Raw genomic sequence first — 22,233 nt, 5'->3', positions numbered from 1 at the left:
TATGCACTTATTGCATTCAAAGTAAAAATAAAATGAATCCTAACCTGCATGTTTTACCATTATGCTGTATTCAATCCTGAATTGTTCAGGCGACCACACAAATGGTGTAAGTTGGACCGATTCTTGAATAAAAAAAGTATAAGAAATTTGACATTTACATATGAATCTCATTTAAATTGTCTTAACATTGTTCAACGTGACGAAACATCATATATTTTCTAAAACTGGATCGATCGGCATACATGCTTCATAATTTCAGATAAACGACGATCGCTTCTGCCGATAACAGTTGGTGACGATGACATTGTTGACGTAGAACTACGAAATTATTTGATTCAATTCGCTTGTTTTTCACTTCGGATATAGAGAGAAAATTATAGAAGGTTGTATCCAAGACACGACCACATTGCTGACGTAGAACTACGCTGTTATTTTGTTCATGTGGCTTGTTAATAACTTCAGATAATATTTTAAAATGCTGCAACATTTTAGAAATATGTGTCTAGTGGAATGGTTTGGTCACCCTGCAATGTTATTTTTATTGTAGAATCAGACGACGATAATTGAATGATTTATTCTTGCCCTCGCAGAACAATACACAAGCTGATTGGATGTTGCACTTTGTTTCATGTCAATGCATTGAAAATTTATCACGAACGCTATTCCGGCGGCCTTTTTCGGAATTGAAATACACTCAGCTACAGGCGACTATATACTTGTTGCACCAGCACCATTATTTCATATCTCATAACTACATCAATCTTTCTTTGGCATCGAATGGAAATGGCAATACTTCCGAGTATGAAACATCATGCTACATGTTATTTAGTATTGTCTCAGTGGAATCGCACCTCTAAACATCGTTCGTTCAACGAGAACCAACCAGCACCAAACAAGCGTCCAACATAGCATGCATACAGAGCAATACATTGGTGGCTTGAAGCGACTAAGAGTATCAACGTTTCTCATCATTTTGCGCTATTCTCAAAAGAAACGCTTTTGTTAATACCACTGGAAAAAAAACAGGAAGTGGGTTATATCTGTGGTATAACCGCAAGGGTGACGTAGGACTATCGTTGATTTAGTGATCATTTGTTTGAAGTTACATCTGAATCAATTCTCAATGAATGGATGAATGAATAAATTGCAAGATTGGTAAAAGTTCTTTTTGTAAATCTGTGAGCGGATGAGTATATGTATGAAAGTATCATATATATTTAGAAAACATCAATTGAACTTTTCCAAAGTAGTGAAGTGGTCCTGAAAAGAACCGATTGTTGTTATGAGGACCTGAAATGAGTGGTTGCCGGATGGTTTGATTGGTGAGCCAATGTGCGGATCTGAAAAGAAACACTTGATATAAATAAAGTCATAACAAGATCTATGTAAAATGTTTGTGTGGCGGCTGCTTCGATCAAATGAAACCAATTTTCGATACTGGTACTCTCTTGGTCGCCTTTTCTTCTCCTCCTGATGGATCGTCTTTTCTGCGCTCCCTCTCAGTTCGACACATACTGTATGCGTTTCAGGTCAGGTCAAGTAATGAATCACCCGATCCCTCGCCGTCCAGCTCGTCCAGCAAAGATGTTGTCCAGTCGGTGTTCTCACGAAGAATGATGCGTTTCACCACCCGAATATCGCTTAAGTATGCTTTTCGTCCGTGATTGAATCGAGAGAAGATGTGGTTTACGATGGCAATTTGGAATGCAAACTAGAGGCGAATGAACTCTCTGAGTTTGAAACTTTCAGCGGTTGAGCAATAATCGAGTGAAAATTATATGATTTTCGCGATGCAAAACATTTTCCGTTGGGCGCGCATCCAATATTGGATACGAAAATATTCTACTGATGGGGAAGAATAATTTTCAGAAGCTTTCCCGCTAATTGCACTTGAATGAAAAATGACAAAACCAAATGTATTCGATCGCAGCAGTATTATATGGATAGAAAACATTAAAATAAACTCTTACGCTTGAATGTATTTTTCAATTCCAAGGGGAACTGCCAGATTATTTTTCAGCAACGATTACATCTTTCCGGAATCTTCTCGAGGCTGGACAGCAACCAAATGAAAGGAATTCCGCGCGTGTATGTGTGTGTGTGTGGCGGCTGCTCCGATGCCTCAAGCGGAACCATTTTTCGATGCTGATACTCTCTTGGTCGCCTTTTCAGTGGCATCACTCTCCTCCTGATGGATTCCCTTCTGGCCTAAGATTCACAAACAGGCTCTTGGTGACACAGTTCATCAGCGCTTTCATGATGAACGAAGTAAGCTTCACCACAACAGCGACAACATGCTCCAATCGTTGTTCAATTATAACTGAATAGATTTCCGAGTGTCGCTCGCTTATATACCGATTGGAGATTTCAATAGCCTGTTTTGAAAGCAATTTTAAAACTACTGAAACAAGTTTTTGGATTAGAAAGTAACAAGTATATAACGCGTAGACATTTTATCTTTAGAATTAAATGTTTATCATACCATTTCGTTCAGTTGTTTAGGAGTTATAACCGCTCAAAATCTCGGTCTCCGGCGTAACGCTTTCGTTTTCGAAACTTTGATTTTACACCCCGGTATATAAATGAAAGACGTAGTCCTACGTCAAAAGTTGCATCACTTTCTCATGCTCGAGATGAGCGCAGCTGTTATCCTTATGGAAAAAGTTTTGCTACTGACAAATGAATCCCACTAAATAAACTAAATAAACGAGATAAATTTCTGATTTGGCACACTCAATGCAATACGTAGTTATAAGTCAAAAACATTTTTAAAATAACTCTCCAGTAGGAAGGTTTTGATGGCCCTGAAAACAGCCGATAGTTTGTGCAGTTTTGTGAAAGCAATTGAAGATGGTTGAATTAAGATTCATTCTTGCTATCGCGCAAACAATACACAAGCGGAGCATAAGTCTATTTAGATCGAAATATCAATCTCCAAATCGACGAAGATCGCCGGGTCAGCCAATCTTTTTCGCAGTTGACACGCAAACGGTCACAGGAGATTTTATATTTATTCAACCAATACCATCATTCCTCATTTATTAGCTAAACAGTCACACAAATGAGAAATCGCATAGAAAGCAACCACACAAAAATAGTTTCCTGCACAATGTAAAAATTGTGCCTCTCCTCTACATTAGTTGCTTGTTATTGACAGGTTAGCTATGCAGCGAAGTGCACCGAGTCTGAAGTTAACTAATGTAATAGCTCCTTTGGCTTCAAAAAACAAATTAAATTATTTTATTCAAACTGTGCTGTAACAGTACAATGGCCATAGAACTAAGTAACTAAAATGGTTTTGCTCAGATTACTCTAGCTATCTCCGACAATCCATGCTAGTGGCGCCGGATGTCGGATGCTCGAACAAGCATACAAAAAGGTTTGCAAACTCACAACAAGTTCGCACGTATCTGAAAAATAGCACATCAGCTTGGATTTAGCTTCGCCATCAAAAAACCAAATAAAAGGCAAGAAATGTTATATGGCAAGAAAGCTTAGCGGGACTTTCTTTCTTTCGCTCTTTTTATTTTTTTCCTTTCTTTCATTTCTTTCATTCTTTCTTTTTTTGTTTATTTTTTGCATTCTTTCTTGCATTTTTTCTCCCTTTCTTTCATTCATTCTTTCTTACTTTCATTCTTTCTTTCTTTCCTTCTTTCTTTCTTTCTTTCTTTCTCTCTTTCTTTCTTTCTATCTTTCTTTCTTTCTTTCTTTCTTCCTTTTTTCTTTCTTTTTTCTTTCTTTCATTCTTACTTTCTTTCTTTCTTTCTTTCTTGTATATAATCGAATCACATATAATCGAGTCTGTGTATAATCGAGTCCGACCTGTGATCGCATGGGGCATATTTAAATCAAAATTAGTTTTTAGCCAAATCCATAGAGGTCGAACATCTAAAACGCTCGAATGAAAACAGAAGGAAAGGTCATACAACCAAAATGTCAGCGTTGTAGTAACTTTGATTTGAAACTACGAAAAAATCGCGTCATCGTTAGGTAACTTCACTTCTGAGATCTAAGGGGTTCATTCAAAATCATTGGTCAGGTTAAGACCACCTTCCTCTTCCCCTCATGGAATAAATTCAAAACATATCGTAAACAGGCTGGATTTCCTTATTTCCCTAATCAAACGGGAGAGTGGGAGATGAAGGCACGACGACTTTTGAATTGACGCAACCAGAAGTGAAACTCGTCCAAGATGGAGCCATCTAGGTCTTTGGAAGGGTTGAAAATCTGGTGTCGCAAGACCAGAGCAGCCCATTCCTTGCTGACCATGTTAATCCTGTACAATAAGGAATTTTAAGGGGGTGTGTGGTGTGTGGTCGTAGTTTCATAGAACTCACAGCTGAATGGAACAAACAAAAAACACCAAAAGATTATTTTTTGTGCGAAACGTCACCGAGCCGATCATTACAGTCAGCTACCGAGTAAATGATGGGTTACTTTTCTCCATCCTAATATTATGCGAAAAATGCGATTGATGATGTATTGTAATAGATACATACGTAGTAATATTTCCTGTCGATTGAAGCAAATATTTCTGCGAACAATCGTGAAATTCGTGTATCAGCCAACTCCACACTCAAACTATAAACACTTTTGTTCCTATAATACACCTGAGGTGGGAGCGAACCCCAGCACATACCAAAGCAAGGAAGTACAAGCGACGCACTTGGAAAGTTCCTCTACATTAAACTGACCAGACGTCCCGCGTTACACGGGACAGTCCCGCATTTCAACAAAATGTCCCGCGTAAGATTACGTCCCGCAGTTGGCAAAAGAAACGAAATTGTCCCGCGATATCAATATATTTATTTCAATATCACAATTTGATCATGTTGATTTTCTTAAATGGATGGATGAACCTAAAAAAAAATTTCAATTTGGCAGACTGTTCAAGAGCGCTTCTAATTGATACGTTGATACGTTGAGCTGGTTTCATCGCACCGATAGTGGGCATTTTGTCGCCCAAAAGAAGGTTGGCGGTCTTCGCGACAATGTTTATCTCCAGCCGATCCATCCTCCATTTATCTTTGGCATAATGAGTTGATCCCAAGTTCGGCGTAAAGACCACATCACCTTCGCAACTCCCAGCAAGCACTTCGTACTATATATATATATATATATATATATATATATATATATATATATATATATATATATATATATATATATATATATATATATATATATATATATATATATATATATATATATATATATATATATATATATATATATATATATAAGTTATAATCACCTAAGGTTCTGAAAGATGGTTGAACAAGAACATGTTGGATGGTTGAGCTCTAGGCTAGAACTACTTTATTTTGACATTGCTCCATATTTTATATGCAGCGAGAACTTGACTAATCTACCCGTTGACTACACTTTCAACTACCCTGCTTTAAATCATTACCCTCGTTCATTGACTACCCGCTCGACAACACGTGCTCTGTGTTGATGGTTTTGAAGGTTAAGCCTGGTTTCGCTTATAACTACTCCCTCTTCAAGCGAGGAACGTCTCGTTCCGATTTCTGATGTATGCTGCAGATATTATTTCTGTGTGATTTGCCTCTACGCTCAATCCACAGTGTATCTAAACACAGATGCCGATTATACTTCTAGACAGATGTTCCCTCTGCTGTGTGATCTATAGGTTTTTCCTGCTTCAATTGTGCTGTACAGATATTCCCTCTGTCGCACAAATCGTTGGATTTGGAAGAAGGTGACGATTTTCGCCGGGTGCCAATCGTAAGTTTCTCCGGGTATGATAAGATCGATATTCTCGTAAACAGAATGTTGGTCCCGTCGGTTGCTGCCCTCGGTGCTCGTGGGGAACTGCTTCAAATCGCTAATATTCCCTTAGCGACGCTTCCTTCCCTGAAGTTATGCTCACTTTTTTCCGGTCGCGAACAGGCTCCACTCACCAGCACTAGGAAACAACCAACGAGATCCTACCGACTGCGCCAGTTATAATCACCTAAGGTTCTGAAAGATGGTTGAACAAGAACATGTTGGATGGTTGAGCTCTAGGCTAGAACTACTTTATTTTGACATTGCTCCATATTTTATATCCAGCGAGAACTTGACTAATCTACCCGTTGACTACACTTTCAACTACCCTGCTTTAAATCATTACCCTCGTTCAATGACTACCCGCTCGACAACACGTGCTCTGTGTTGATGGTTTTGAAGGTTAAGCCTGGTTTCGCTTATAACTTATATATATATATATATATATATATATATATATATATATATATATATATATATATATATATATATATATATATATATATATATATATATATATATATTTATATATATATATATATATATATATATATATATATCCCCGTTCACCATACGATTCGAAAGAAGAGCGGCTTGGACATTCCCTTCACGCCTGTCAGAGAAGGAGACCTTCTTCGAGAACTCGATGTGAATGATATATTGGACATCATCGCTTACCTGAGGAACGTAAAGAACCCGGTCCCCTGCCATTCGTTGAACTCTAGCATCAAGTACGTCTCGTCTTTCATTATGAGCACGAATAGAAGTTTTTCACTTCTTTCGCCGGAAAGTAGTTTTTCACATGATTCAACTTAAGCACCTCAAGCTACTCGTTCTGGGTGATTGCCTACGGCCGGTTACGTCTGACGCTTCCGCATAAAAATGTCTATTTTGGCCAGATTCTCCTTCACTATTTAGCCGGTTGCTTCGCTCTCTCGGCTTAAGGAGCGACAGGGAGATGATGTTGTGAATACCAGATCGGCTATATCTGCCAGACACAAAGTGCCTCGGGATGTCCAACTCCTTCACTGTGGGGTGGAGCTTGCAGTATGAAAAACTCATCAAGTTGCTCAACAACATCAACAATCAACAGCCTTGAATCACTTTTGTTGTAGGCCCTATAAACGTAAGATTTAAGGAAAATTTGTTCCATAAAATTATCTTCCATCGCCATCCGAAATTGGTCTATTTTTTGAATGCATACGCTAACACTTAAATCGATGAAAAGTGAATATAAATATATAACGTATATATTTAACATAACGTATATACATAACGTTTTGTTTTTTTGTGTCCCGCGTTAGACCTCTGACCATCTGATCACTTTACTCTACATGAAACAGCCTAAAGAAATTAAATGAGCTCGTACGTTTTGATCTATAACCGAACAAAATTCTGTCTTCAGGTGAAAAATATAACTATGTATATGTTTACTTTGTTATATTCATGTGATTAGCAATCGTCCTCCAGGGTATTCTTCTAATCGGTTTACTCGTCGAGGGTAACTCAGGTCAAGATCACGGAGAAGATAGCATTTAAGATCAAAGATGTGCATACTGTTCTTTAGATCATTGTACTGCCGTTCTACGCATAGTTGCTCCACGTTCCAAAATCAGCAACTGAGCAATCAAAATGGTACGCATGTATACAGTGCAAGCCGAAAGACTTTTTTCAACGACAAATCATTTCTAACCCGAAAAGAAATTCTTTCTATGATGCTATTAGTCACTTGAACAAAAATGGCGCTTAATCACATGTTATTGTTGTTTATTATGAAACAACCGCATATTCATGACGTTGCTCGGAGCATTTCGTTATCAATGATTAAAATGAATTGCACCGTTTGAAAGTAGCATCAGTTGTCCGCGGAACCCGGACGCATACTCATCGGCAAAATACGATCATGACATTTGAAAGAGCTATTCTCTTGATGCTAGCTGTGCTAATTGTCGGTAAGTTGTTTACAAATTCCGAACTTTATCGCTTTCTTTTCCTCATGTCGCGTTTTTTTTGCTCTAGTTCCAAAGGCACGAGCTAAACAGAATGAGCAAACAGGAGCGGAAATCAGTGAATTAGATATGTTCAATGAATTAAAATTGGCGTATGTGAAGGAATCGTACATCAATGAGTCGTTTGAATCGTTGAATGGTTTCACTCAGAATGCATCCTTCTGCATTCAGGATAAGGTAAATGGATCGAACACCTCGGATCGGGAACAGTTCTCCGCCTCGTAAGTTCTGTGATATGATGGTGAGATGAACCTATATGAATTGATTGATTTCAGCTACTGCCCTCAGATGCGGGAAGCCATAGGCTGCCTTTCTCCAGCCATCGACGAAATCCGCAAACGTCTAAACGAAGACGGACTGGAGATGGTGGAAATCTTGATGAATTTCATTTCTCAAGCTATTGAACTGGCGTGTAAAAATAAGGGAGAAATTTTTTTCGGTGAGCTATGCAACCAATGAAATCTGATATGAAACTAATGAACGATCGTCCGACAGATCATGGTGTGGATCAGAACTGTAGACACAACTTGGGCAAAGGTCTTGAGAGCTGCTTGAGCATAGGTTTCACCAAACAGACGCAATGCGATGACTTAGTCAAGATGCGAAAATGTCTGGTGACGAAATTGAACGAGTGTAATGCATCTAGGCTTATGGAGTTTTTCGATTTGCTCTATCAACCCCTGAGGAAAACTGTCGATTGCAAGCATATCCTGTTGATACACCTATTGAGTACAATTGGCATTGCATAGTGTTTTCCAGTAAGGAGAACTTCTGGCTTCCAGTTCAGAAGTCTGTTTAGATTAATTCCAAGATATTGTGTACAACTGAAATTTACGGTAATGGAAAAACAAATCTCATTTTGCAAATCAAATAATGTTTTTTTTTAGATTTGACCTGAAACGTCAATTACATAAACCTGAATAATGACTGATACTGAATAAGACTGATTCTCCTTTCATATGGTTCATCCTTAAGTCCATTCAGCTTATATTTGTATTTTTCCTCTGAACGATCCTTCCAATTCTTCTAACTATTCGAATAATATTGAATGACAACTGTTGTGAATTGACAAACCTCAAACTGAAACTCAATGAACGAGCCCTTCCAATCTGTGCGAAATACGAAAAGAAACATTTTTGACGAAATTATCGTCCATTTGGTTGCAGTACGAAACAAGCATATTTGCGTCTCAATTATCCACTTCTCAAATCATTCCCATTCTTCCATCAAATGCTCAAAGTTGCGTATTCTAACAGCAACAAGTTTCGACATGCAGCTAAAAGCACAACACAACCACGCGCAACCGAAAAGGCAAAGTGTCCCATCGCAAAGCAGGGAAACAAAAGGAAATCAAACGGTGTGGATTTGGGTTATTTTTTGTTGGGGGAAACTTTGACCCCAATTCTGATCATGGTTTGTCCGATGCACTGATGTTGGTTTGTCCACATGATTACTATGGCAGTCGCTTGGTGCGCTTCAGTTTGTTTATGGTGACCTTCACGCGTTGCAAAAATGAAGTTTCTCTGTGTTGAGCGTTGTTCACCTTTAAAATGCCCAAGAAAAGGCAATTTTCTGAAGAAATCCCAAAATTTTAATGGATCAATATGAATGTCAGTAAAATCAAGCAAATAGAAATGCCACATTTACTTGAAAATTCTGTAAATCATTCAAAAATGGTGATTTCTAAAACCGAACAAATCATAATCAATTTTTGGACAAACCATGATCATAGTTCATAGAAAATCGCCAAAAAATATAAACATTTGGATAACTTGAACGCTTTATGATATTATTGGCAACTAAAAATTTGGAACTTTTCAACAAACCAGACTCGTCTTGATCATATGTGATTTTTATGAAGAAAAATCGATTTTTTAGTTGCGTGAAAACACCCTAAATCGCACAAACCTACATCATTTACCCTATGAATAAAAATGATTTTGTGTTTGTATGTCACGACTTAACTCGAGAACGGAACAACGGAATTAAATAGTTCGTATCAGGATTAATAGTCTGAGTCAGGTACATATACAAGAAAAAAGACATGAAAATGAATCAAAAAGTTATCCCGATATAGCCGATCCGGCATTTACAACATCTTCTCTTTTCAGGAGAATGACGATAGCATTGAAAGGAACCCTGGCTCTGATATTCCGACGGTGCTGCAGAACCGTAAAGTTCAGTAGAGGCTGGAGACCGAGAGCAAGGTAGCTTCATCGTCTCGCGCCTTGTGCCAAGAGGTCAGAGCAGCAGGCAAAACTGTCCGCCAACCCTCCCAAAGTCGCCCAGCTGCGATAGATAGAAAATTGCTGGACGGACCACAAACGGAGGATCTACTTCAATAATCTTGTGGTCAAACAGAGAAGCAACTAATCGCCGAGGCCGTGTAAAATCTGTAGAATATGCTGACATTTATCTTTTCATCGATCATGGCTAAGGTTCCCTTCAACTATCGTAAGGTTATCCGGCAGGACATCGAATGTTTTTAGATGACTTAATAAATGTAGTATTCCAGGAAAATTTGGTCCATTGAATTATATTCTGTAGTTTTTTTTTTCATCGCTAATTTTTAGTCAATTTTTTTAAATGCACACGTTATCTATCTATGGGATCTCCGACAATTCATGCTAGGGGCGCCATTTACATGTTCGACCTGGATTTACTTTCTTTTTTTCTATAGCACATAATACTGACAATTGTTGATTTTCGAACGATGTATGAAAGCTGTGTGGAACTACGTCTGTTTTGCGGACAAACAGTGATTTTTCGTTTTTTTTTTCAAAATTGCTCAAATGTTTTCGAACAAAAATGTTTGTTTGCATGTTGAGCAAACGTATTACATTGCGTAGAATACATAACGGTGAAAAAGCCGACTTCGTTCATATCGTCGCTTACGTCTCCTATACAAACATGGATAGTACAATGCTACAGAGCATAAAAGGTAGAAATTTAAGTCAAAATCGACACTGTGTGCTTAATGTTCATCAAATCAAGCAAATTCGCGGTTCGAGACACATGAGAGATGCAACAATATCAGAGGGAAATGTAAAAAACATTGATCGTTTGACAATTATTCCGTTCACATATATTTGTAGTCCTAGTATTAAATAATTGGAAAACTTTCCGAAGTCCGTTCTACAGCGACTCGACTAAAAATACAATTTATTCAATTCATGCTTTTACAATTCTTTTCTTTACTTACAAATTAGTTTTTCACTGTGCTTATATCAAACAATATAGAAATTCAAGAAATTAGCTTATTTGGTTCACTTCGGTCTCGTGCGATATTTTTATGTTATGATCTGTCATCTTCACGTTTATCTCGGTTCCGTGCGGCAAAGCGACGCGAACTACAGCGGCGATTATACCTGCTAGAAATGATTCAAGGGGCCTATCTTGACGCGCAGCAACACCTAGGCATCATATCAAACGTAAAAGGACCATCATCAAATTTGCTTGTAACGAAGAACATAATCTGTTATATATGTTATAATATGTTGATATCGTTTCCCTTCCCTTCTATATGTCCTTCTTTACCCAGAGAAATCCCACCCCTCCCGCAGATTGTCCTTGTCTCAAATTCATCCTTTCTAATCTTCCAACACTCCCTTTGCATATACAACAAAATCCCTTCGCCGATATTATTCACAACCATTTTATCGAACAAACTGAAATACCAAAAGTTTCTCGTGAGTACTCAGCGGCAGACTGGAAGAAAATATGGAAAAACATAACGCTTCGACAGCTGAACTCGAGTGAGCGGAGTAGCCTTTTTTTGCTAATCAATGAAAAGCAGAGTCGTTGGTGAAAATTGTGTGTTTTGTAACACTAGATGTGAGACATTGCAGCATAAACTAGGCGAGTGCGTGCGAGTAGAGCCAGCTTGGAGAATACTGCAACGGAAATTAACTGTGCTGCTTGGTTGGATATACCAACAACTAAAAAAATTCAAATTCTAAAAATGTTTTTAAAATACGTCATCTTCATTATGCGATGTAATAACGTTATTGATGTAGCCTCATTAGAATTCGAACTAGGAAACGAAGCTTAAAATAATTATTTTCTGAAAACTTTTTTTTAATTTATAGAAAAATTAAGAATTTATATTTACATTTTACATTGACACAAAAAAAATTGATCTTGCATAGTAATTGTTACGGCCTAGGCGTAAACATAAAGAAAACATATTTAATTTCTACACTTTATTAACACTGAATGAAACAAAAACACCACAAAACAACAAAATTATAAACCCATCCAAATAGGCTGCGAAGGACCTGAAACCGAACCTGAAAACAATAGCAGTTAGTGTGTTTTCTACTCAATATTTATTTTCACATACCTGTTTATCTAGGATACCCAAAACAATCACCTGAAAAGACCATTATTTATTACACATAATTGGACGACACAAAATACTCACCTTTGAAGACAACACAACAATCAAAACAAACATGTAAACAATAACATCCCAATTGTCGCGGAATAGGGAAGGCATAGAAACGAACCCGCCATACAAAGCGTATTGTTTATAGCGAACATTCTAGAAGGAACCCGACCAAAGAATCAATCGCAATTATAGGCTATTCAGATGACTATGGGACCAATCATATAAATAGGGCACAAAATGTTAAGAACAAGTCAGACAAGCTTTGGCTATATTCGTTCTCATCTCCACATCTTCATCGTGTAGCCAGTCTATTCTATACTCATCAATCTGGAACTCCGCTCAGTAACTGTCTGGACAGAGACAGCAATTGTTCAAACTCTTTACTTACAAAGCAGATATGTTGAATTCAATTGAATTCGGAAATTCTTTCATTCAATCAATACAAACGAATGCTAATTAAGCAAACGGTAGTCCCACGTCAACCTTTTGGCTATATCATGCATATAACCCACCCATTTTTTATATTCTTATGACTAGCAATCGTTTCTCGGTTTATTCGATGAGGGTAACTCAGGTCAAGATCACGGATAAGATTGCATTCAAGATCTAAGCAGTGTATACTATTCATTAGATCAGTGTAGTCGTGTGCAATTGTAACTTATTTACATAATAACCCATTTGTAGTGGAACTTCGCCATTTCAAAGGTACGCAGCTCTAGCCGAAAAAGGAATTCCACTCAAAAACTGACTAAGACAAATAAGTGATTACTGATGCTGTTAGTAAGCAAACCAGAAACAAAGTCACTCAATCACACGTTATTTTTGTTTATTATGAAACGACTGCATACTCATGAACTAACTCGTAACAGCTCTCCTATCAGTGATTAAAACAAATTGCACCGTTTGAAACTAGCACCATTTGACCGCGGAATCCGGACGCATACTCATCGGCGAAATACGATCATGACATTAAAGGGTGTGTCACATCAAATTGCATCACGGAAAAAACGCTGTTGAAATTCGCCCAGTAGACCGATCCTTTTGAAAATTTTAGACAGTAAAATAAAAACTATTAAACAACTTTTGGCATTTTCTTTTTATTCATACTTCGAGCCCAAGCCCGTATGCTCGCACCTTCCTCTTTACCCCGTCCATAAGGTTCTGTACAATGTCAGGTTGTAGTTTTTTTTGAACAGAAATCCATTTTCTCTTGAAGTCCGCCTCCGATTTGACAACTTTTGGGTTCTTCCGGAGGGCCTGCTTCATAATCGCCCAATATTTCTCTATTGGGCGAAGCTCCGGCGCGTTGGGCGGGTTCATTTCCTTTGGCACGAAGGTGAACCCATTGGCCAGAAGATGGTCGGGCCCTCGTGCTGCTTCAATAGAGGTAGTAAGCGCTTCTGTAGGCACTCCTTAAGGTAAACCTGCCCGTTTACCGTACCGGTCATCACGAAGGGGGCGCTCCGCTTTCCGCAAGAGCAGATCGCTTGCCACACCATGTACTTTTTGGCAAACTTGGATAGTTTCTGCTTGCGAATCTCCTCCGGAACGCTGAATTTGTCCTCTGCGGAGAATAACAACAGGCCCGGCAGCTGACGAAAGTCCGCTTTGACGTAGGTTTCGTCGTCCATTACCAGGCAATGCGGCTTCGTCAGCATTTCGGTGTACAGCTTCCGGGCTCGCGTCTTCTCCACCATGTTTTGCCTTTCGTCGCGGTTAGGAGCCTTCTGAACCTTGTATGTACGCAGGCCCTCCCGCTGCTTGGTCTGCTGGACGAATGAACTTGACAAATTAAGCTTATTGGCAACATCCCGGACCGAACTTCTCGGATCACGTCTAAACTGCTTAACTACGCGCTTGTGATCTTTTTCACTGACGGAGCATCCATTTTTGCCGTTCTTCACCTTCCGGTCGATGGTTAGGTTCTCGAAGTATCGTTTTAGTACTTTGCTGACCGTGGATTGGAGGATTCCCAGCATCTTACCGATGTCCCGATGTGACAACTCCGGATTCTCGAAATGAGTGCGCAGGATTAATTCACGACGCTCTTTTTCGTTCGACGACATTTTCCCAAATTTACGAAAAATTGACAGTGAAGCATGGCCAACGTGATCTATACACTCTTATCTGATTATAAACGAAAGCTGAAGATATAATTCCTAAAAATTAAATTCCTACAGCGTTTTTTTCGTGATGCAATTTGATGTGACACACCCTTTAGTCGGCCCTAAGGCAGTTTTAAATTACTAAAATTTGTTTGACATTTTTTTCTTGGCGTTATTTACCTACTACAAGTATGTTGCTCTGGATCTAATTTAAACTAATTTCTATGATTTTTCAGATATTCTCACCAAAACTTACCATTATAATATAAATTATCTTTGGACACAATTTTTGTATGATATTTTTTCACTATTTGCAAGCAAAAGTGATTTTCATTTAAATAGAGTACTATTTTGGTTTGGGAAAACTAATTTTCATTCATAATTTTTATTTTAAAGGTGTGTTCATTTCTTCTGCAAACTCATATTGTCATGCCTACTCCCCCATTTCGTAATACGAAGCTCAATTCCGTCAACGCGGATGGGGTTTTATGTAGCAGTGTGTTAAGGTGAAAGTACACTGTTCGAGTGGAAGTCAAATATTTGACACTTTTTGAAAAATAAAACGAAGCCTGTATAGAAGCTTGACTCACCTTGACTTATCCATCATATACCATATACCATCAAAAATATGAAACAATAATTACATGTTTCCGACGAATTCATTTCAAGGTACTACTTTAAGCGGAAAACATGCGAAAATTTATACATGAGCTCCGAATCAATAATTAGATCATAATTTATTCTATCACATGAACATTGAAATTAGTTTACCGAATTTTTATCTAGAGCAAACTATTTTTAGCTGCTGGGATGAAAATTAATTCAATAAAGAAACCCCTTTTACAAAAGCGCCACCTTTTTGTTGGCCAGGATTAGTGCAACACGCCACCGAACACACTACCGGCTGTTAGTATTATATTAACCGAGCGTCGTCACTACAGTTGATCACCCAATTTTCCACCTCACTGAGCCTCACCCGTACCCGCATGGTGGATTTTTCTTTCCACTCGCCACCCCTTCCCACCAGGAGACGTGGGAGAGGTGTTTGCGTGTGTGTGACCTTATTTTCCAGCGAAAGCCATTCGGACGCATCTGTCATTTCGTTTCTACAATATAACGAATGAAAACGAATTAAGTTTTGCATAATTAATGCAACGAATGAAAATTATATGATTATAGTTTTGCTAGTGTTTGCATTTCATTTTTTTTGCCATGTGCGACACGCTTTGGTCTGAAAGTGGGTCGCGACGGGGTTTGAGTGTGAGAGCAAAACCGTGTGGGCGTGTGCGTTGGGTGGATTTGGTGGGTTGTCCCCTCAGTGTCAGCTGTCGTCTAGCCTAATGTGTATATAGAGCAATTCCAAATGAAATCGACAAATGACAAAACATGAGTATATTTGATTCGAATGAAAGTTTGTATTCCGTTTGAGTTAGAGGAAATATGAGTTTTCCACAGCATTTGGGAATTTTCTGACTCAAGTGTAACTTTTGGAAAGGGCGTATCGATTTTAGTAAGAGAAATTGTTGATAATTTATATCTCAAAAACTATGAGGCGTATCGAAATAGTGTCTTTGAAAGAGTTATAGAGTATTGATTTCCAAACGTGAAAAAATTATACACTGAGAAAAAAAATACTAAACGACGAATTTCATGCCAACTCGACTGGTCGTTGGCAGCACCACCTCAGATAGCAGCGAAACGTTGTGGGTGTAAACACATGGGTCTTTTAAATAACTTTGCATACTTGAAATTTTCCAAAAAGAACTAGACTACTTTTTTATAAGGGCCAAAAATATGACTCATAAACTATAATTCTTCCAAAATTTGGGTCAAAGGATAAAATGTAGAAAATTGTTTAAATTTTCATAAATGAATACAAAACAAACAAGAAAAATTTCGCTTCATTTTTTCTCAAAAAATATGAATTTTCAACAAGTCGTCCATACATTGGAAGATGGGCACTTTTACAGGGAAAAAAGTTTTTCTAACAACAACTTTTTCATATTTTCTTTGAACAAAATTACAACTGCATCTATAACTTGCTATACGGCCGCTCTTTATACGGCATTTCGCTATAACGGTCCTCTTCAATTTAGTCAGGTTTTCGATTTACGGCTTAAAATGATTCGTTATAACGGCAGATAAAACTTTGTTTCGATGTCGATATACAGCCATTTCATGTCAAACCGATGTAGTAGTTCTCAGATTTTCGTGAAAAGTTGTTGTTTTGTTCCTTGTCGGAAAATAGTGGACCCGTATTTCTTATTTTTCATAGATGTGCCTATCTGCATTTTAGGGTGTTTCGAAAAATCAACTTTTTCCCGTTTGTCCAAAAATGACTTTTTTCAAAAATTCATATGTTTTACACTTCTGAACCAATTCAGATGATCGATGTATCGTTATAGTGGTGGTTTGGTATGAAAATACAGTATACATACACATTTTTTATGTAACATGAAGTTGTTTAATTTTTGTTTATGGATTTTTGTTGATTTTAGGAGTCTATTTTTATATAATGTACAAATGTATGTACTTGTTATTTATGTAATTTCGATATTAAATTAAATAAAAAGATAAAATGAAAATTGAATGATAAGTCATGTTACATATTTTATAAATTTGGCACCGATCCGATTGAATTTGTATTATAATAATTGATTCCTTATACGGCTTTCGCTTTGCGGTAAAGTTTCGTGGAACGGATCTAGACCGTAAAGCGAGGTATGGGTGTAATCCTAATTTTGTTTAAAGTCAAGATAGTAATATAGTGTATTGGACAAAGTTTTAGATCTTAAAATATGAACTTTCGTCGAAGACGTCAACTTTCTATCTTTCATAGTTTGTGGAATATAGGGCATTTTGGTATGGAGACCCCTGAAAAAAATATGTTTTGTTCCCATCAGCAGCATTGTAGGAAATTGAGATTCAAACAAATACTACGCAAAAGACAACAACACTGGTAATGCTTATTCCGCATATCAGGAAAGGAATCGATCATTCGAATATCGATGAGTTTGTTCTGAAATTGATCCGAAACTCTCGTTACTGCCAGTCGGAAGGGGCTTCAAACCATGCCCAGATCTTGTTCTTTGATATAAGGGAAATATGTTTCAAGTCACGCGTATTCTAGAACTTGCAATTCAAAGAAAAATAAATGAGCAATATTCTTTGCAAAATTCCACCTTTTAATGACCAAATTCCCCACTAGGGGGGAATTCCCCACCGGTTGAAAATCACTGCTGTAAAAGATTCCATCTTCCGATCTATGAGTGACTTGTTGGAATTTATTAGAATTTATTTATTAGAATTTAAAAAAATATTTCGAGAAAAATAAATTTTGATTTTCGAAATATTTTTTTTCAATGAATTTTTTTTCTACAATTTACTTGATATTTTTTAATGAAAACATAAATAATTTCCTGCATTTTATTCTTCAACATTTTGTACATCTTATAGTTTTTAAAGTAAGATTTTTCAAAAAAAGTTCAAAAAAGTTCAAAAGTTGTGTGAAAATAGTAGATAAAAGTTTTTATGTCGTGTAAGTTTCTGTTCAACGTCTTGCTGGATTTAATGAATAATGAATTATTTTAATTGAAATACATTGATTGTTTATCAAGTAACAACCTTCAAAACCATGCTCATTAGATAGAGAATTGAACCATTCATCTTTCCACATAATTAATTTTTTTCTTGTTCATGACAGAGAAAGGCTATAGACTGAAACGTGAGCATGGGTCAATATAGGAAAATTTACAGAATTTTGAAAATCAAAAACAAGTTGTACGAATAGAGTTCTCGAAGTTATTCTACCTATCTATGCGAAAATTTATAGGCCAAGTTGTATGGAAGAAATTAATTATGTTAAAGAAAATTGAAAAAAGTTATTTGAAACGACCCAAAACACATCCTCGAGATAGTACTTATTCGATGTAAAATATTTTTAAGAATTAATTTTTTGATTATAAAGGGTGTGTCACATCAAATTGCATCACGGAAAAAACGCTGTAGAAATTCGCCCAGTAGACCGATCCTTTTGAAAATTTTAGACAGTAAAATAAAAACTATTAAACAACTTTTGGCATTTTCTTTTTATTCATACTTCGAGCCCAAGCCCGTATGCTCGCACCTTCCTCTTTACCCCGTCCATAAGGTTCTGTACAATGTCAGGTTGTAGTTTTTTTTGAACAGAAATCCATTTTCTCTTGAAGTCCGCCTCCGATTTGACAACTTTTGGGTTCTTCCGGAGGGCCTGCTTCATAATCGCCCAATATTTCTCTATTGGGCGAAGCTCCGGCGCGTTGGGCGGGTTCATTTCCTTTGGCACGAAGGTGAACCCATTGGCCAGAAGATGGTCGGGCCCTCGTGCTGCTTCAATAGAGGTAGTAAGCGCTTCTGTAGGCACTCCTTAAGGTAAACCTGCCCGTTTACCCTGCCGGTCATCACGAAGGGGGCGCTCCGCTTTCCGCAAGAGCAGATCGCTTGCCACACCATGTACTTTTTGGCAAACTTGGATAGTTTCTGCTTGCGAATCTCCTCCGGAACGCTGAATTTGTCCTCTGCAGAGAAGAACAACAGGCCCGGCAGCTGACGAAAGTCGCCTTTGACGTAGGTTTCGTCGTCCATTACCAGGCAATGCGGCTTCGTCAGCATTTCGGTGTACAGCTTCCGGGCTCGCGTCTTCCCCACCATGTTTTGCCTTTCGTCGCGGTTAGGAGCCTTCTGAACCTTGTATGTACGCAGGCCCTCCCGCTGCTTGGTCCGCTGGACGAATGAACTTGACAAATTCAGCTTATTGGCGACATCCTGGACCGAACTTCTCGGATCACGTCTAAACTGCTTAACTACGCGCTTGTGATCTTTTTCACTGACGGAGCATCCATTTTTGCCGTTCTTCACCTTCCGGTCGATGGTTAGGTTCTCGAAGTATCGTTTTAGTACTCTGCTGACCGTGGATTGGAGGATTCCCAGCATCTTACCGATGTCCCGATGTGACAACTCCGGATTCTCGAAATGAGTGCACAGGATTAATTCACGACGCTCTTTTTCGTTCGACGACATTTTTCCAAATTTACGAAAAATTGACAGTGAAGCATGGCCAACGTGATCTATACACTCTTATCTGACTATAAGCGAAAGCTGAAGATATAATTCCTAAAAATTAAATTTCTACAGCGTTTTTTCCGTGATGCAATTTGATGTGACACACCCTTTATTTCTCGATATATCATAGCAAGATGCACTTTCAGTTTTTTTTAAATTTTTTATCTCAAAGATATTGAGAATGGCGTGTTAAAAATTTAAAAGTGACGTTTTTCATGGATAGGGATTTGAAAAATAGTCAACATTTCTATACAATAAAAAGGTTTACTTCCTTTTTGCTTTTACTTCCTTAATCGACCAGACCCTTTCCCCCGTACAACTCGTGAACGTTTTGGCCAATAACTTTTCTCATACCCTTTTCGGACCAATGAAAATTTGGCTATAGATAAATAAAAATATTCGTTATCGAATGAGTATTATCTCGAAAATGTGTTTTGGTTCCTTTCAAATAACTTTTTTCAATTTTCTTTAGATTAAATTATTTCACCCATTAAAGTTTTACCAAAGAAAATTTGGCTAAAGATAAATGAAAATATTCTACATCGAATGAGTACTATTAACTTTTTTTTAATTTTCTTTAAAATAATTAATTTCTCCAATACAACTTATTTTTTAATCATTCGTCTATTTTTACAGGCTCCGTTACATAAGTTTTAAGGAGCCTAATTCTTAACCAATTTTAACTATATTCATGACTTTCCTCTGTCATGATCAAGAAAAAATGTGGAAAGAAAATTATGTGGAAAGATTAATGATCCGATTCTCTATCTAATGAGCATGATTTTGATTCACACACACAGCCTCTTAAAAACTTGCAAGCAAAGCAAGCAACTTCACACAAGTAAAAATGTGCGGTCCCAGGCGTATATCTTACATATTTCTTCCCGGTCCTTAAAGTGTTAATGTTTAATTCGTAACATTTGTATGCATAAATTATCGCGATTTATATGCTTTACTAACTCTTTTATATTCAGAAACATGTCAACAACATGTCAAACGCGAGAATTAACACACAAAAATGTAACGAGTAAAACATTTATTCAGGGGCCTCCATACCAAAATGCCCTATATTCCAGAAACTAATAAAAGATTGACATTGTTGCGGTTACGGTTTCGAGAAACATCACAATTCCAGAAAATTCTAGAGAACACATATTTTATTGTCGAGAGTTTTCCTTTTCTTCCGAGTGAATGTTTGGTTCGCGATGAGTCATACAGAAGCTATATATTATAATACATAATGCATGATGCAATCTCAATAGAACGTTATGCAATTCTCCAGCACGCAGCGCGAAGGAAATTTCTAGAATCAGACTTCAATAGAATGCAAAAGTATACGGGTATAAAGTGTATATAATGTAAATAAAAAAAAAACATATTGCATCGCGCGTGGTAAATAGGCTTATATGCATCGTTAGGAGAGAAAGAGATGGAAGATAGCAAAAAAATACTCGATGAATTTTGAAATAAAATCAGTTAATCAGTTACTCTCGGAAAGTCTAAAAGTGTATTACAGTTACTTTCGGAAATTCTTAGAGCGCACTTCTTCTGTGTATATTTTCAGTCCAGCAATAAGCAAAGGCCTTTTATGGTACTAACTTGTGCTCGACTAATATTCGCAGAATCAAAAACACGCTTCCCCAAAGTGAACTAAGAGTACGTGGAGTTAGCACCACGAGTTCAACGCTAGCAGACGTCTTCGACGAAAGTTCATATTTTAATAAGATCTAAAACTTTGTCGAATACACTATATTACTATCTTGAATTTAAACAAAATTAGGATAAGTTGTAATTGTTTTCAAAGAAAACATGAAAAAGTTGTTGTTAGAAAAACTTTTTCCTCGTAAAAGTGCCCACCTTCCGATGTAATTGGTAATTGGAAGGGCTATTTATATAATTTCATGTAATTGGAAGGGCTATTCATATTTTTTTTCAGAATTTGAAAAAAATAAGTTTTTGAGAAAATGAATTTCAATTTTTTAAATAATTTTTTTTCACAAAATTTTTGGTATTTTTTCATGAAAATTTAAACAATTTTCTACATTTTATTCTTTGACCCAAATTTTGTAGGTATTTTAGTTTTTAAGTAATATTTTTTTTGTAAAAAATCAAGAAAAAAAAATTTGGTCCTTATAAAAAACTAGCCTAATTATTTTTTGAATATTTCAAGTATGCAAAGTTGTTAAAAAAATCCATGTGTTAACACCCACAACGTTTCGCTGCTATCTGAGATGGTGCTACCAACTCCTAAGTCGAATTGGCATGAAATTCGTCAAATAGTAAAATAGTAGTAAAGTATATATGTAATAGTAGTAAAGTAAAATATATGTAACTTCTGAACATATATTTTTACCATAATGATGTATTTCGAAAAGTTGTTGAAAATTATAAGTAAATTAATAAAATTTCATGAACATGGCTGTATAACACGACAAACATATTGAAAGAGCCTATTTACTATAAAAAAGACAATAAATTAGAAATATTTTTTTTAAATATCTTGAGAATGGCTGCATTTAGAAGGAGATTGGTAAATAGCCTTTTTATTTTGAATCACATCAGGATTCATAGTTTGTGACGAAAAATGATTGTTAACATACAAAAATTCTAAGTTTCGAAAATTCATAAAAACTCGATGTTCCACAAAGTTCGTCAAAAATAGTTTTGCCATCTTGCACCCATTTTTCATATTTTCTACATGACTAAGTACTAATGAAAAGTACTATTTTTTTTTGTCCCATTTATTTATTTCAGGCTCATTGGCATTTTAGCTGTAACAGAGCCGAATTTTATTCGTGTACATGTCACATGGTTATCATTTATCTATAATTAGCACATT

At 36.9% G+C, this 22,233-nt stretch overlaps 1 protein-coding gene across 1 annotated transcript; it reads left to right on the top strand.

The window, feature by feature from the left end:
* The first annotated feature begins 7,622 nt into the window (after positions 1–7,622).
* LOC129768749 (uncharacterized) lies at positions 7,623–8,740 on the top strand. Its single transcript, XM_055770607.1, has 4 exons — positions 7,623–7,742; positions 7,810–8,020; positions 8,075–8,238; positions 8,295–8,740. Exons 1-4 carry the CDS (start codon positions 7,694–7,696, stop codon positions 8,546–8,548), a joined length of 678 nt encoding a protein of 225 aa, XP_055626582.1. The 5' UTR covers positions 7,623–7,693; the 3' UTR covers positions 8,549–8,740.
* Positions 8,741–22,233: the final 13,493 nt, after the last annotated feature.

The sequence above is a fragment of the Toxorhynchites rutilus genome, chromosome 2 (assembly GCF_029784135.1).
Source record: "Toxorhynchites rutilus septentrionalis strain SRP chromosome 2, ASM2978413v1, whole genome shotgun sequence".
NCBI lineage: Eukaryota > Metazoa > Arthropoda > Insecta > Diptera > Culicidae > Toxorhynchites > Toxorhynchites rutilus.
This window is presented reverse-complemented; position numbering and strand designations above follow the sequence as displayed.

Bases quoted from the DNA above. Each gene is read 5' to 3' on its own strand.
- LOC129768749 (XM_055770607.1), top strand. From the start codon at position 7,694: ATGACATTTGAAAGAGCTATTCTCTTGATGCTAGCTGTGCTAATTGTC. The intron at 8,021-8,074 runs GTAAGTTCTGTG...GATTGATTTCAG, and splicing joins CGGGAACAGTTCTCCGCCTC to CTACTGCCCTCAGATGCGGG. The intron at 8,239-8,294 runs GTGAGCTATGCA...ATCGTCCGACAG, and splicing joins TAAGGGAGAAATTTTTTTCG to ATCATGGTGTGGATCAGAAC.